Source organism: Quercus robur, chromosome 5 (assembly GCF_932294415.1).
Source record: "Quercus robur chromosome 5, dhQueRobu3.1, whole genome shotgun sequence".
Taxonomy (NCBI): domain Eukaryota; kingdom Viridiplantae; phylum Streptophyta; class Magnoliopsida; order Fagales; family Fagaceae; genus Quercus; species Quercus robur.
The window spans coordinates 86,266,583-86,281,157 of record NC_065538.1 but is presented as its reverse complement, the minus strand read 5'-3'; the positions used below and the strand labels follow the sequence as shown (position 1 = coordinate 86,281,157).

The window sequence follows — 14,575 nt, the reverse complement described above, 5'->3', positions numbered from 1 at the left end:
CTGCTGAAGTTCAAATTGTTATTATTGATCTTATTATGGACATCGAATTCAGTCATGTATTGAAACAAAGTAATAGTGCAGCCCACAACATTCTTAGACAAGCAAGACATGTTAGCGAGTATTTAATGTAGATGGATGATATTCCTCCATATCTTTATTCTGTAATTCAAGCCGATTTGGCTTCCTTTTGAATAAAATTATAGCGTTGTTTCTTAAAAAAAAAAAAAAAAGATTTTTTTTTTGAGAAAAAGATAAGTAAAATAATGAAAAAAAAAAGAAGATTTTAATTGAATTTCGTCAATTACTTGTCTCAAAAGGACTAATGAAAATCCATTCATTTTATATCAACACATTTTTTTTTTTTTTTTTTTTTATAGAGAAAAACCATTTCTTTTATTTTTTTTTTTATGGGAAAATTAAAAACTAATATATTTCTAAAGATCAAGAATGTTTAAAATACAAAATATCTTACATTTAGATGTCCTCCGATAACTCATGTTTAGTAAATGGTTAAAAATTTTAGATTTGCATTCAACTTCAAAATACCAAAGGATTTAAATAGAAGGAAGGGTCATGTACATTAGTAGAATGCTGACTTGTAGTGATGATGTTAACATTGATTATGTGAGAACAATACTTGTAAGGACTAAAATTGACCCTCAGCCCACAAGGTGTGAGTGATAGCTTAATAAGCCCAAAACAATAGATTTGTTAGAGAGTGAATTTTACTGGTGAAGACTTAATGAATCAAGTATGTGCCACGACAGATTAGATTAGTGTTAGAATGATTGAGAGGTATAACTTGAAGAGAAAAATACTTCTCGGTCAAATCCAAGGAAGGTATGTTCTTATATTTATTCCAACTGTTTCTAAATACAAAGAGTTCTTTCTATGTATTTTGTTTTCTTTTGTCCAATTCCCCCCTCTCCTTCATGGAGGTCTTTCCCTCTCCTTTCATCCTAGCCTTCCACTTGTTGATTAGGTAGATGATCCCTTGGATGCTTGTCCCATCAGAACCTTCCTGGAGCCTTTGTGTGTAGCTGTAAGGTTGAATATCACTGTTCAGACATCATTTCCACATAAATGCAGCCAGTTGTTTAGGTGCAGAGCATTTAATGTGGTGGTAGCAGCCTTCTTCTCAGATATTTCTTAGTTCACTGTCGACTCCTCTATTTGAAGCTTATCTTCCAAAGCATGGTTGTCTCCGACATGGCAAATGTTGGGTGGTCAGGCTCCAGACTCTCACGTCGCCTCTTGAGGAAGTTTGGCTCCTCGGGAGACATCACTTGCTTAATGTTATTAGCCCTTGTGTGATGTCCCAATTTGATTGATTGTGTGATATGTGTGGGTGTGTGATGAGTCCCACATCAGGTATTTACTGGGTAGATCTGGGTTTTATTAACAATTACAAGGAGCCTCAATCGCGACTAGTCCTTTTAAGGTATAGCGCAGATGTGGCTAGCGCTTTTCCTTGGGTCGTTACATATGGTATCAGAGCCGGCCCGGTAACCCTGTGTGGGCTTGGAGACACTACCCCACAAAATGGGCCCTAACGAGGATGTTAGGGATTTAAGTGGGGGAAATTGTGATGCCCCAATTTGATTGATTGTGTGATGTGTGTGGGTGTGTGATGAGTCTCACATCGGGTATTTACTGGGTAGATTTGGCTTTATTAACAATTATAAGGAGCCTTAATTGTGACTAGTCCTTTTGAGGTATAGTGCAGATGTGGCTAGCGCTTTTCCTTAAGTCGTTACACCTTGTCTTCAGCCCATCAACCCACATGCCCTTCTTACTGCTTAACCATCCTCGGGCATCTTGGCATCCTCGGACAAAACTCACGGCCCAATACTCCCTTTCAGTTCTTTTATCCCCACAATACTAATAATAATAATCACAATAATTTAATTGTAATTTATTTAAACTAACATCGATACACAGAACATACCAGTAATAAAATCTGAACAAAATTAATGTTTACAAATTCCTTATAGAAATACAACATTATATGTCTTATAATTAGAGAGAAAATTAATTCTATAGTTCTATTAGGCACTCTTTAGTTTGGAGGGCTATGATGCTCACCTTCTCTCGGAAATAAATATCAATAATATTCCAATAGCTATGGGAGTCTCAAACATGCTTCAATGGTCCTCTTGATTCCCATTGAATGTGCCCCCCTCAATATCTTACTCATTGATATCTTAAATTGCACACAATCAGGGATGGACTCAGGATTCAAATTTAGGGGGGCCCAAAATTCTTTGTTCAAGAATTTTAAAAAGTTAGAATATTAATACTAGAGGTTGACAACGATGCATTATTAACATTAATTCTTTTGTATTTTTTCTTTAAAAAAAAATCAATAATAGATATTTATAATCAAGAGTTCTGTAAATCAATTAGAATGTCTTGATATTTTCAAGGTCTGATTGAGATTAGACCAATTCTTTATTCTATCCATATTATAATTTTTTTTTTTTTAAAAATCTATTTATTCTTTTCACATAATTCTATACCTAATAACTTCATAGTGTTATATATAAAAGATTCTAAAAATAAATAAATACAAAAACTATAGTTAAAATTTCAAATCGATGTCTAGTATTACATTAATAAAACATTAAAAATTTATAAAATCCTATCATTCAAAAAATAAAAACTTTCCAGGGGTTGTGTTAAAGAGTAGTAGCTCTTCAAAAATTTTTTTTTTCATGGATTGAGTTAAAGACACCAACTAATCCAAGTTGCTGGTGACACTAATTGGTGTGTGGATGGAGTGATTAGGCGCATAAGAGTTGTTTCTGTGACTATGGGGTAGGGGTTATTTGAGAGGGACAAAGAGCTCTCAAATGAGAGGTAGAAATTGGGTAAAGATTATTGGGTTTTTGTGATTTATTTTGCTAGGATTTATAATTGATTTCTTATATATATATATATATATATATATATATATATTACATAGACTGTGTCCAAAGATTTTTTTTTTTATTATCTAAAAATATGTGAATTGTTTTGTAGATTTTCCTTGTTATCAGGATTTGTAAATTGTCCAAATGTTTAGCTAAATGTTTTTCTTCATATTCTTGGGACAACCAGACAAGGGATGATTTGATAAATTTTTTCATTTTTGGTTTCATGAGTTAGCTTGTAAATTGTTTGGGAAAGGGGGGCCAAGTATATTAATTTTAGAGCTGAAAGTATATTTTTTATGCTAATATATATACTAGGGATTTTTTTTTTTCAAAGTTTGGATGTGGGGGGGGGGGGGGGGGGGGGGGGCATGCCCCCCTCAGCCCTAAGGTAGTTCCATCCCTACACATAATCTAGTTTTGTAATAATTGAAACTTGATTTTTGTGCCCACTGGACACATTTTATTTTGATCATTTATCAACCAACACGATAGTTTGCATACTTGGTATTTTCATGTTGACAAGTCATTTATGGTGCACAATATAAATGATTAAATTTGGTTTTTTGTGTGTGTGTGTGTGTGCGCGCGCTAGGAATGATATATATAGCTATTTAAATTGGATCAAATAGACCTAACTAGACCGAATAGATTGAAGTGGATTGAATGGACTGAACAGGATTAAATTGACCAAAGTAGACCGAATGAATTGAATTGGACTATAGGGACTGAACTAGACGGAATAGACCTAACTGGCCTGAATTGGGCAAGTGGACTGTATGGACTAAATTGGACCGAATAGACCTAACTAGACCGAATTGGCCAAATTGTACTGAATAGACCTAGGTGGACCGAGTGGACTGAAATGGACTGAATAGACCAAAGTGGACTATATGGACTAAATTAGACCGAATACACCTAAGTGGACCATATGGACTAAATTGGACAGAATAGACCTAATTGGACCGAATTAGACAAATTGGACCGAATAGACCTAGGTGGATTGTATGGACCGAATAGATTGAAGTGGATAGAATGGACCGGATTGGACCGAATTAACCAAAGTAGATCGAAAGGACTGAGCTGGACCGAATAGACCTAATTGAATGAAATTAGCCAAGTGGACCGTATAGACCAAATTGGACGGAATAGACCTAACTGGACCAAATTTTCCAAATTGGACCGAATAGACCTAGGTTGACTGTATGGACCAAATTGGACCAAATAGATCGAAGTGAATTGAATAGAATGTATGGACCGAATGGATTGAACATAACAAAATTGACCAAAGTAAATTGAATGGGATTGAATCGACTGAACTGGACCGAATAGACCGAATTGGACTGAGTTGACCGAAGTAGACCGAATGGACCTATTTCAATTGAAGTGGACTCAAGTAGACCATATTGGACCAAAATTAACTAAAGTGGACTAAAGTAGACCGAATTGATGAAGTGGACCAAATGCCGTTTTGTTATTAGCATAGCCAAGATTGTGTTTTGATATAAATTCAAATTCTTACTTCCAAAATAATCAAGTATTAACTTAAAAAAAAAAAAAAAAAAATCAAACCAAAACTGTAAGAGAGAAAAATATGCTACTTGTAATGGGAAACAAAAAAATTCAACACCAATACGTATGAACCCAAAATAAAGTTTTAAAAATCACAATGATTCATCATTTAAAGAAGAGTTGTAAGAAAGAATTAAAAAAAAAATTGAAGAGAGAGAGAGAGAGAGAGAGAGAGAGAGAGAGAGAGGGAGAGAGAGAATGTGAGAGAATAATTAGAAATTTATAGAAAATAATATGAGATGAAAAACTTAAAAAAAAAAAAAAATACTATAACAAACAGCAAATTATTCAAGTCATGTTATGTTATGTAATAAAATATCATTATATTCTTATATACTATCTTTATATATAATGCAATAGGATAATATCTATGAAATCAAAGAGAAGAAAAAAGATAACTACTTAAAAACATAACTTAATCACATCAACCCAAAGTAGAGTTTCAAATAATTCAAAAACTTATCAACTTAAAGTAGAGATCCAAGAAAAATAATAAAAAAATCCACCAAAAAAAAAAAAAGAGAGAGAGAAATAACCTTAGGTGTGTGGGAAAACTATGTATAGAATGAAATTGAGAATTGTAAATTTATAGTAAGTGAAAAACCAAAAACAAATGAAGATAAAGGGATTGAGGAAAAGTGATTTTAAGATAGATAGTAGTGGGGAGATGAAAAGATAAAAGGGAGAGGAAAAGTTGGTAAAAGTATAACATTAAGTTGGGAAATTAATAAGAAAAAAAAGTTAAAAAAAGAAAAAGAAAAAGAGAGAGAATGTTAGAAATATGTGAATGATGTGGCTACTGATGTGACTCTACAGGAGTATAACAACAATAAATACTACGTTCCAACTTTTAGATATAAAAATGTAAACGAATATAGTTTCCTATTTATGCTAAACAAGTAACCGAAAAGTTGAAATACACTTTTCTTTGTTGAAAATAGTAATGAACTTTCTTCTCATAAAAATGAAAAGAAAGTTGAAGTGGAATTGCACAGCTCAAAACTAGTAGGCCCAAAGGCTCCAATCCAGGTAAAACCTAGTCTCGTTGGCCTCCTCTATCTCTAAATTGCAAACTTCGCCTACAATCATTGAAAAAATGCCCAAAGTTCCCTAAAAAATTACAGGGTAGTAACTTAATGTCAGACTCCCTTACGAAATAATTAAAAACAAATATTAAGTTAAGAACTTTATAACTCATCCTTTTGGTGTTTGAAAAAATTGGAACGATACAAATAAAATGAACATTGCTCTTGGCAAGGATGACACGCATTAAAAAAAAAAAAAAATTAACCAACACTTTTTAGTACTATTAATAAAACATTTAAGGTTCAAATCCCAATTCCTTTAATTATCCAGTTATTAAAAAAAATTCAAAGAATTGATTAGTTACATAAAACCCAGAAATCACACTCTTTTTTCCAGTTCTTTGTGTTTGGTCCACTATTTAAGACTTGTTTTGTGGAGTAGGTTCAAATCAATATATGTAGAAAATAGAAATAGCTATTATTGACGGTGGATTATTGACCCGACCCGACTTGCTCCACTTGGCTTCACAAACCCGCTTTAAAAATAATAATAATAGTGGGTCCCGCCCCCTCCAACCTCAGAACAACCACCAGTTCTATTGTATTTGTACATGTGAAATTCCAGATGAGATAAGACTTTACTTAACTGAACTAAACTACCCTTAACTGTATATAACAGTGCTCACCTGACACCAATATTTTCGACTAAAATCTTGTCAGGTATGTTCTCGTTCTTTTTCTTTTTCTTTTTTTGATAATTATGTTTACTAATAAAAAATTTTAATTTATTTAGTCAAATTTCAAAAAAAAAAAAAAAATTTTGCTTGCAGATTAGCAAATTATTCATTGAAATTTTGACACCCTTTTATTTGTTTGTGAGCTTCTAGCAAGTTACACGTGATGTGAGTCCCATTGGACTTGTTAGTTTGAATGCTAAACTGGGTTTTGATCCAATCACACTGGGATTTCATGAATCAGTGCATGCAATTCAGTTGGCTCACTGTCTGAATGTTAGTATTATGGTTTTTGTGAGTATAATAGTTTGAATCCCACACTGGGCTCAGAGCCTATCTAATTAGGATGTCAATGAGCTTATTTGCATTCAATTGAGTTTGTTCTGAATTTATTTTTGTATTTGTATTTGTATTTGTATTTTTTAAGATATGGATTTGGCTTTTGTGCCTCCATTGTATCCACCAAAAGGAAACAGAGCCATCTATGAGGTTAAGCCTTTTAGCTCTGCCCTTCATAGAAATCTGTACTCTCAGAGAACTTCTCCATGTTTAGCAACTGCAGCTACCCAAACCAGTCAGGTTTTTCTTCTTAATCCTTTGGAACTCATCTTTCAATTGTTTATTTATTTCTGTAAAAAATTACACTTTTCCATCCTAAGCTTTTCCTTCATTTTCAATGTCCCCCAAACTATCAATTTGCTCAATTGACACCCCAATTTAACAGAATTGTATCAATGTGCCCTATACCATGTAAATCTGTGTTAAATGAGATTGAAATGGTAGTTTCACATTGCAACCAGTGAGGGTCGTTTAGGCATTACGCATGAATGAAAATGTAGGGTGGTGCAGTGGCTCACATGTCTATTTCTGTCTCAATTTAATGCCCAATTTAGATAGAATGGGTCACATTGATACAGTTATGTCAAATTAGGGTGTGAATTGAGCATATTTATAGTTTGAGAGACACTGCAAGTGGGTTGAAATTTAGAGTGGAAAATTATATTTTCCCATGAATTTTTTTCATATTTAGTCATTGTTTTGCATAATTATTGACTTTGTTTGGTCTTTTAGGCATCTGAATTTGTGGTAGAGAACAAAAAGCATGATTTATTGAGAGCTATCCTAGAGACAAAACGAGGACTTGTTGCAACTGCTGACCAACGCTCTTCCATTGAGGAGGCTCTTGTATGATTTTACTCCAGTATATTTGTTTGCTTCATGCTTGTGCTTATTGATTCTATATTCTACATGGGATGTTCACTTGATTAAAAGGAGGAAGAGTTATGTGAAAGTGAATTTGTTCAAATACAACTAATGAAATGTTTATAATTGGCAGGTGAGTGTGGAGGGTTATAACATGGGTTTGCCAATTGATCTCGTAAAGTTGGATGGGACATGGCGCCTGCAGTATACTTCTGCCCCTGATGTTCTCATTCTTTTCGAAGCTGCTGCTAGACTTCCTTTCTTTCAGGTTTTTCTTCTTTTGATAGAACTTATAAGCAATTCCTTCAGCGATATTTCTGAACTCTGTATTGCTCTTAGTTATGCATCCCCTCTTTTAGTTATGAAATGTTTATTTCCAGAAATCATTATACATGAAGAGGCTTGAACGTTGAAAATAACTTGCCTGAGGACAGTTTTTATAGGTCATTATCAGCCTGAAGATGGCCCTTTTTTTTTAGCATCTCATTTCTAAAATTTATGTACACTGGCTTATTCTATGTCTAGGTGTATGTGAAATGTCCATCACTAGATTTGTTATTTCCTTTATCTCTGTGTTTTCCCCCTAAAACATTGTTCTCTGCAATTGGTTTCTACATGAATGTGGAGCTAGGTTGGGCAAATTTTTCAAAAATTTGAGTGCCGAGATCAATCAAATGGGGGTGTCATCCGTAATGTCGTTCGATGGAGTATTCCAACCTTGTTAGAGGTAAACATCTGCCTTCCTTTCTTCCCACTACCTTATTTGGAAGCTATTCTACTTAAGTTGAAAACATAGATCTTGAAAGTGTGCACTGCATTGAGTCTGGATTTTCTGTATAATTCTAATTCACTTTCTCATTATTCTCTATGTTCTGTTTTCTTTTGAGTCACACAATATTATTATTTCAGTTGTTTATTTTCAATTATAGGTTCTCAGTATGCTAGATCAGTACTGAATACTGTATGGCAACTGTAATTTCTGCTAGTCATTTGCCATTTTCAGCAATGTACATGAGATTTCACATATGGGGATGCTTCAGCTAGTGCGTATGATAAAAAGGCCTTCAGCTAGTTGTTTGAGTAAATGGGAATGCTTCTCTCAATCTTTTATATTGATATTGACTAAGATGTAACAACAGGTGAGTAAAAGTGCAACTCATTTAGCATATAAACATAATGAAAAGAATATATATAGAGAAAAAAAAGAGCAGCCATTAGAGGAGGTTATTCACTATTAAAATAAAATTAAAATAAATATTCAAAAATCACACTCTCCCTAAAATGGCAGCCTAAAGAAAATGATTTAAGAAGAATATGCCCCCCCCCCCCCCACCTTCTTCTTCACAACACAGGTTCCTTTTAAAGTTCTTATGGGGTAGTTTTAGAGATGATCCTAAAATTCATTTGGTTAAATGGGCTACTGTTTGTGCTCCTATTTCTTCGAGTGGCTTAGGGATAAGGAAGATAAGTCTTTTCAATGAAGCTTTACTTGGGAAGTGGCTATGGAGATTTGGGATTGAGAAAGACGCCCTTTGGAGACAAGTGATAGAGATGAAATATGGATGTGTGTGGGGGGGGGGGGGGGGGGGGGGGGGTGCTGGTGTACCAGATCTGTGAATGGCCCTTATGGTGTTGGTTTATGGAAAAATATCAGTTAGGGATGGCCTTCTTTCTCACACCATATTATGTATGGTATTGGTGATGGGTCTAGAGTGAAGTTTTGGCAAGACCGGTAGTGTGGAGAGATATCTCTTGTTGTTACATATCCTGACTTGTTTAGATTTTGCAGGAATAAGGATGCTAGTGTGGCTGAGCTTATAAAGTCCTCCAATGGTGTCCTCTTTTGGGATGTGAGATTCTTTAGGGGTGTGCATGCTCGGGATCTAGATGGTTATGTTAGACTTCATGGAAACCATATATGGTTCTCCTATAAGGGGGCTAGGTGAAGATAAAATGTGTTGGATACCTAGCAAAGATAAGGGTTTCATGGTTAGTGATTATTATAGAATTTTAGTTGGCAACACTTTCTATGGTTTTCCTTAGAAAAGTATTTGGAAGCAGAAGATTCCCTCTAGAGTAGCTTTCTTTGTTTGGACTGCTGCCTTAGGGAAATGCTTGATGATTGATAATTTACGAAAAAAGAAGGTGTGGATTTTGGATTGGTGCTACATGTGCAAGAGAAATGGTGAATCAGTTGACCATCTATTCCTTCATTGTCCTTTTGCTATGGATCTATGGTCTTTGATTTTGGGTCTATTTGGAGTAACTTGGGTTATGCCGCACACTGTTTTGGCGCTGTTAGGGTGTTGGCAAGGCAACTTTGGTCGTCATTGAAATGGTTATATTTGGTCCATCATTCCTCATTGCTTAATGTGGTGTCTTTGGATGGAGAGAAATAGTAGATTTTTTGAAGATATTAAGAGATCTATTCCGGACCTCAAGGTACTCTTTTTTAGAACTTTAATGGATTGGTTGTTTGCTTTGCAAAAACAAAAACAATCATTCCCTTCTTTTATTGATTTCCTAAACTCTTGCAATTTTTGTATTTGATTTCTTGACCCTTGTTCACTCCCTGTGTACTAGGGTGTTCCTTTTTGATATCAATATAACTTATTACTAATAAAAAAAAAAAAGATACCAAAGGTTAAAAGGGTCTCCTTTCCTCTTACTCAAACATTTCATCTCCCATGCCTTGAAGAAATTACACAGCAATTGGGCAGCAAACCAAGACATGAAAGTAAGAAGAGGAAAAAAGAAAAGAAAAACATTTTAATGTACAAAGGATTAGAGCTTTAAGAATTCTCCATATTCTTATTGATGTCGTTTGGTCATGGGCTATCTTGTCAATCTTGAGTTTATGGAAGTAAGAGTATTTCCTTGCTTCTCTTATACCTATCTTCTAAATTCCTATTAGCTAATTTTAATGTACTTACTAAATTCCAACATTTTATTGTGATGGTCGACTTAAATTGATTATGGGTAACTTCTTGTTTCTAGTGGTGAGTATTTAGTTAATTTAAGAAACAGGATTAATTGGAGATGCTTCATGTGCATGCCAACTTTTGGGGACTATTGAAGATTATCCAGATTCTTTATATTGTTTATGGAGTTGTGGGAATGTGAGAACATTCATATTTCATGAAACACAAATCCTTCAGTTTCTTTGGATTGACATCATGGTTATTTTCTGTGTAGGAACAAGAAGGTGCCACTCTGCTTGTATCTGCAAAATTTGACATAGTTTCTGCGCGTAATATCTACCTTCAGTTTGAAGAGGTGTTTTCCTGCCCTATATGAAATATGACATCCAAAATTGTTGAGCTGTATCGGCTGCAACTGTTCCCATTTCCCTGCAATTTTGTTTGACTGTTTTGGAAGTATTGTCAACAGAACTTGATAGATTAAATGTGTCATAGTCTATGCATTTTTCCTTTTGTTTAGTATCATCCTATTTTAGTTTTCAATTTGATTAATTTATTCATTTAGTATATGTAAATTCACCTAATTAGATATATGCAAATGAGGGGAGAAAATTGGATAATATTGAAAATTTATTAGGGTGAATGAAAATAAAAACTACAGTCCAGTTTATATTGCCTAGAAGAGGATACATCAGCTATTTCAATCGGTTGCCATACCAAACAAGATAGGGGAAAAAATTGACTATTGGTTTGTTCCATTCTTGTTCTCATTTTTGCAAATTTTAATCAATTTGTAGCTCCATCATAGCTGGAAGTGATTCTCATCTCTGTCAGTCCTCTTCAGATTATCTTTCATTTCTTTTAGAGCATCATTCATTTGAGCCAACACATCTGTAGGAATAGACATCACACAGGTAATCATTTTGCATGATGGATGAACTTGCCTATTTATGCTCTAACTCCCAACAAAACAGATCAATTTTTGGTTGTGAGGTTGCAGATAAGGCAAAATTTGTTGTGTTTAGATCCATAATACCATCTTGCTGTAGCCTTAAAATTTGCTAAAAATATTACATTTCTTAGCGTTTGGATTGATTTGGAGACAGACTTGTTATCAGCAACCCCTCTTCATTTCCAGATCTCAGTATAGATTATAGGCTGGGAACAATATATTTGAGCTTCATGTGTTTGTAATGGGTCAATATTAAATGTCTAGTTATTCAAGAAGATGATGGAGATCTTAAGATCACTCCAGCATCACCTAAGATTGACAAAAAGATAGTATCTATTTGTTTAGTATAGCAAGAAAAAGGCAGAAAACTTCTTTCTTTTGGTGAGTGCTTATTGTGATATTTTGGTATTTCTTTACTTGCCATGAGAGACTATATGAAGTATAATTTTTGTAAATGTAGCTAAATTCTGCAATTTTGTTTTTGGCAGATAACTATTCAAAATATAAATGTCAGTGAAGAGCTGCAAGCTCTAATAGCTCCAGCAATACTGCCACGATCATTTTTAAGCCTACAGGTAACTTGACTACATAAGTAGTTTCAGAATGCAATCCTTGATTGCCAACTTTGTATGCAACCTCATGCATCTAAATAGGTCCCATTCCTGTTAAGTCACCATTTATACAGCTCTATTATCTGTGAACCTTGGCCAATAATGGGCTAGCTCAACAGTTTAACATTACTATTAAGAGAGTGTGGTATGTGCTATAGCTTAGCCATGCTCCTGGCTTTTATTGATGACTGCAGATATAAGTCATTATCTAAGCTTGTTTGCTACTGAGACAACAGTTAGATTGTTATATTTCCTTTTGAGAGTATATTCATGGTTGAGTGCAGATCTTGCAGTTTATCCGCACTTTCAGAGCTCAGATCCCTGTAGGTAACCCAGGAAGGTATGTGATGTTTATCATATTTATGATAACAGTTATGAACTTACGATGCTGCCTACAAATAAGTGTGAGTGCTAATTGTGTTTGCATTTTAGACAATCAGTGGGAGGACTATATTACCTTTCTTATTTGGATGATAATATGCTTTTGGGTCGTGCCGTTGGTGGTGGAGGAGTATTCGTGTTTACTAGAGCTCAACCTCTTGAATGATAAGGGCTAAGTTATTCAACTTATCATCTACTGCCGGTCAGCATTTCTACTCAAAAGCATTGGTTTTGGAGGAAATAGCAACATGAGGACTACAATGATGAGGTTTTTATTGATTCCGACTTGTTATACATTTTTCTAAGACTGGTGGTTTTTACAACTGGCCACATACTTTTATACCCTGGCCACTTCCAGCATGCAAGAAAAACAAAAGAAATATGGAGACCTTGTCTCTGGGTTTACTTGTTATTCCTTAATTAAGACTATGTTATTGGATGGCGTTGAAACTTGAAACTAACAGTAGCTTATGAGGGTTTACACAGAAAACAAATTACTAACTGATATAAACTGTCATGGTCAAAGTGAAAATCATATTTTTCTTCAAATTCAGTTCAAATCATAGTTAGTCTTTCCCTGAGCTTGATGATTGACATGAGATATACCAGATATGACCAAGTGTTCAGAAATCTTGATTATGCTTTACTAATTATGTGTATGTGAGTCTTCAGCTAAGATATGGGAGATGCTTTGATGGTTTGAGATATATATATATATATATATATATATAAAGAGAGAAAGCATTAGTCAGTGATTAATGTCATAGATATCAATGGATTTTAACCAAAAGCTGTAATAATGGTAGATCATCCATTGTCGCTCTCATTAGGATGTACTCATAAACAACTTACTGTTGACATGACTTGTTGTGAATATAATAAAAACAGTGTCATTGGTGGAACCAAGTGAAAAGTGATGTTGCTTCAATTATAATAGACCATGTCAATAGTTGTGAAAAAATTTGTGTTCCTAACATTAATCTTTGAGAATAGTCAAGTATAGTGTTGTTATAGACTGAGGTTTGCAATAGAGAATTGTGACTATAATGAATGCTGTTCTTTATATCTTAAAACATTGGCATGGCTGCATCATTAGGTGTTTTTGGGGATGGGGTCTGAATTGCTATATTGCAGATAAATCATGTGCTGAGTCTACAATGATGATAATTGATAGCGTTTGAGAAGATCCTGCAACTATTTTGGAGTAATAACTGAAGTAAAACCCTTTGGTACTACCAAAGGTCCAAAACTATATGTATTTTTCTATTTCAGATGGGGATTCACGCAGCTAGAGCCTTTAACTACAATTAAGTTTTATTTATTGAGATTTGAGGTTGCAACATGTTCCTTTGAACCAAATAGCACTCTTGCAAGTTTTCTTGAATTTTCTGAAAATTCACATATTTACATAAATATTATTACAATACCTGGTAAACCATTAATTGATTAACTAATCTTTATTTAAAAGTTTCTAACCATTCAAGTGCACATGAGGCATATAAGGGTTTATACCTTATGTATAGCATAGTTTATATTTAGTTTCAAAATAAGAAAATTTCTTAAGTGTGGGAAAAATAAATGGCTTGTAAATGGATGAGAAAACTCATCAAGGTTACGATAATAGAATTGGTTATCCTTCTTTTCATTGTAGATGAAGCTAATGACCTTTCTCTTACCTCTTCACTTCTAAGCATGCTTCATAATCCCTCTAAACTCGGTAACAAAATCATCAAGCAAGGACTATTTTTTCAGTGTGTGACTGGAAAAACTCATATTTGTTTGCAAATACCAGGAACGGACCCTTGGGATGATTTTCAAAAAAAGTTTGCATTATGTATTTCAGATGCTTTTCAAAACTGTTTCAGTAAACCATTTTATTGTGTTTGATCCAACATATTTTATGGCTGTAGATTGCTTTAATTATTGCTCCAAGATAGTAAAAGAACCTGAACTCGTTGGTTTAATGGGTTGTTTACTGCAATGCTATGAACGGAATGTAGCTCAACATATGTGAAGAATCCAAGAATTAACTTCAGTTTTGAATTTGGTAATAATTCCTAACATTTCTATCTTTCTAAAAACTTACTCTTTCTGGATTCAATATATTAATGAAATTTCTCGTTTGAATCGGGTGTAATGTAATTTCTATAGGTTTGTGATATGATATTTGTTCTAAATGTTATGAAATGATTTACCGAATGTCCTGATATGAACCGATATGAACTGATATGAAACGATTTGTTCTAAATGTCCTGGTATGAACC

At 34.0% G+C, this 14,575-nt stretch overlaps 1 protein-coding gene and 1 pseudogene across 4 annotated transcripts; both read left to right on the top strand.

Annotated features, from left to right (window-relative positions):
- Nucleotides 1–5,676: 5,676 nt before the first annotated feature.
- LOC126731985 (U6 spliceosomal RNA) lies at nucleotides 5,677–5,785 on the top strand (annotated as a pseudogene).
- Nucleotides 5,786–6,097: 312 nt separating this feature from the next.
- LOC126727554 (probable plastid-lipid-associated protein 10, chloroplastic) lies at nucleotides 6,098–13,653 on the top strand. 4 transcript variants are annotated; one of them, XR_007656273.1, is made up of 10 exons: nucleotides 6,323–6,519; nucleotides 6,671–6,822; nucleotides 7,315–7,428; nucleotides 7,580–7,714; nucleotides 8,078–8,173; nucleotides 10,642–10,722; nucleotides 11,808–11,894; nucleotides 12,215–12,270; nucleotides 12,363–12,579; nucleotides 13,446–13,653. XR_007656273.1 is itself a non-coding variant. In XM_050433271.1 (9 exons), exons 2-9 carry the CDS (start codon nucleotides 6,673–6,675, stop codon nucleotides 12,475–12,477), a joined length of 834 nt encoding a protein of 277 aa, XP_050289228.1. In that variant the 5' UTR covers nucleotides 6,099–6,229; nucleotides 6,671–6,672; the 3' UTR covers nucleotides 12,478–12,772. The 4 variants fall into 4 exon arrangements, 3 of the variants coding, with proteins under 3 accessions (XP_050289229.1, XP_050289228.1, XP_050289227.1); XM_050433271.1 differs by lacking the exons at nucleotides 6,323–6,519; nucleotides 13,446–13,653 and adding an exon at nucleotides 6,099–6,229 and having other exon boundaries at nucleotides 12,363–12,772; XM_050433270.1 differs by lacking the exon at nucleotides 13,446–13,653 and having other exon boundaries at nucleotides 12,363–12,772.
- The last annotated feature ends 922 nt before the right edge of the window (nucleotides 13,654–14,575 follow it).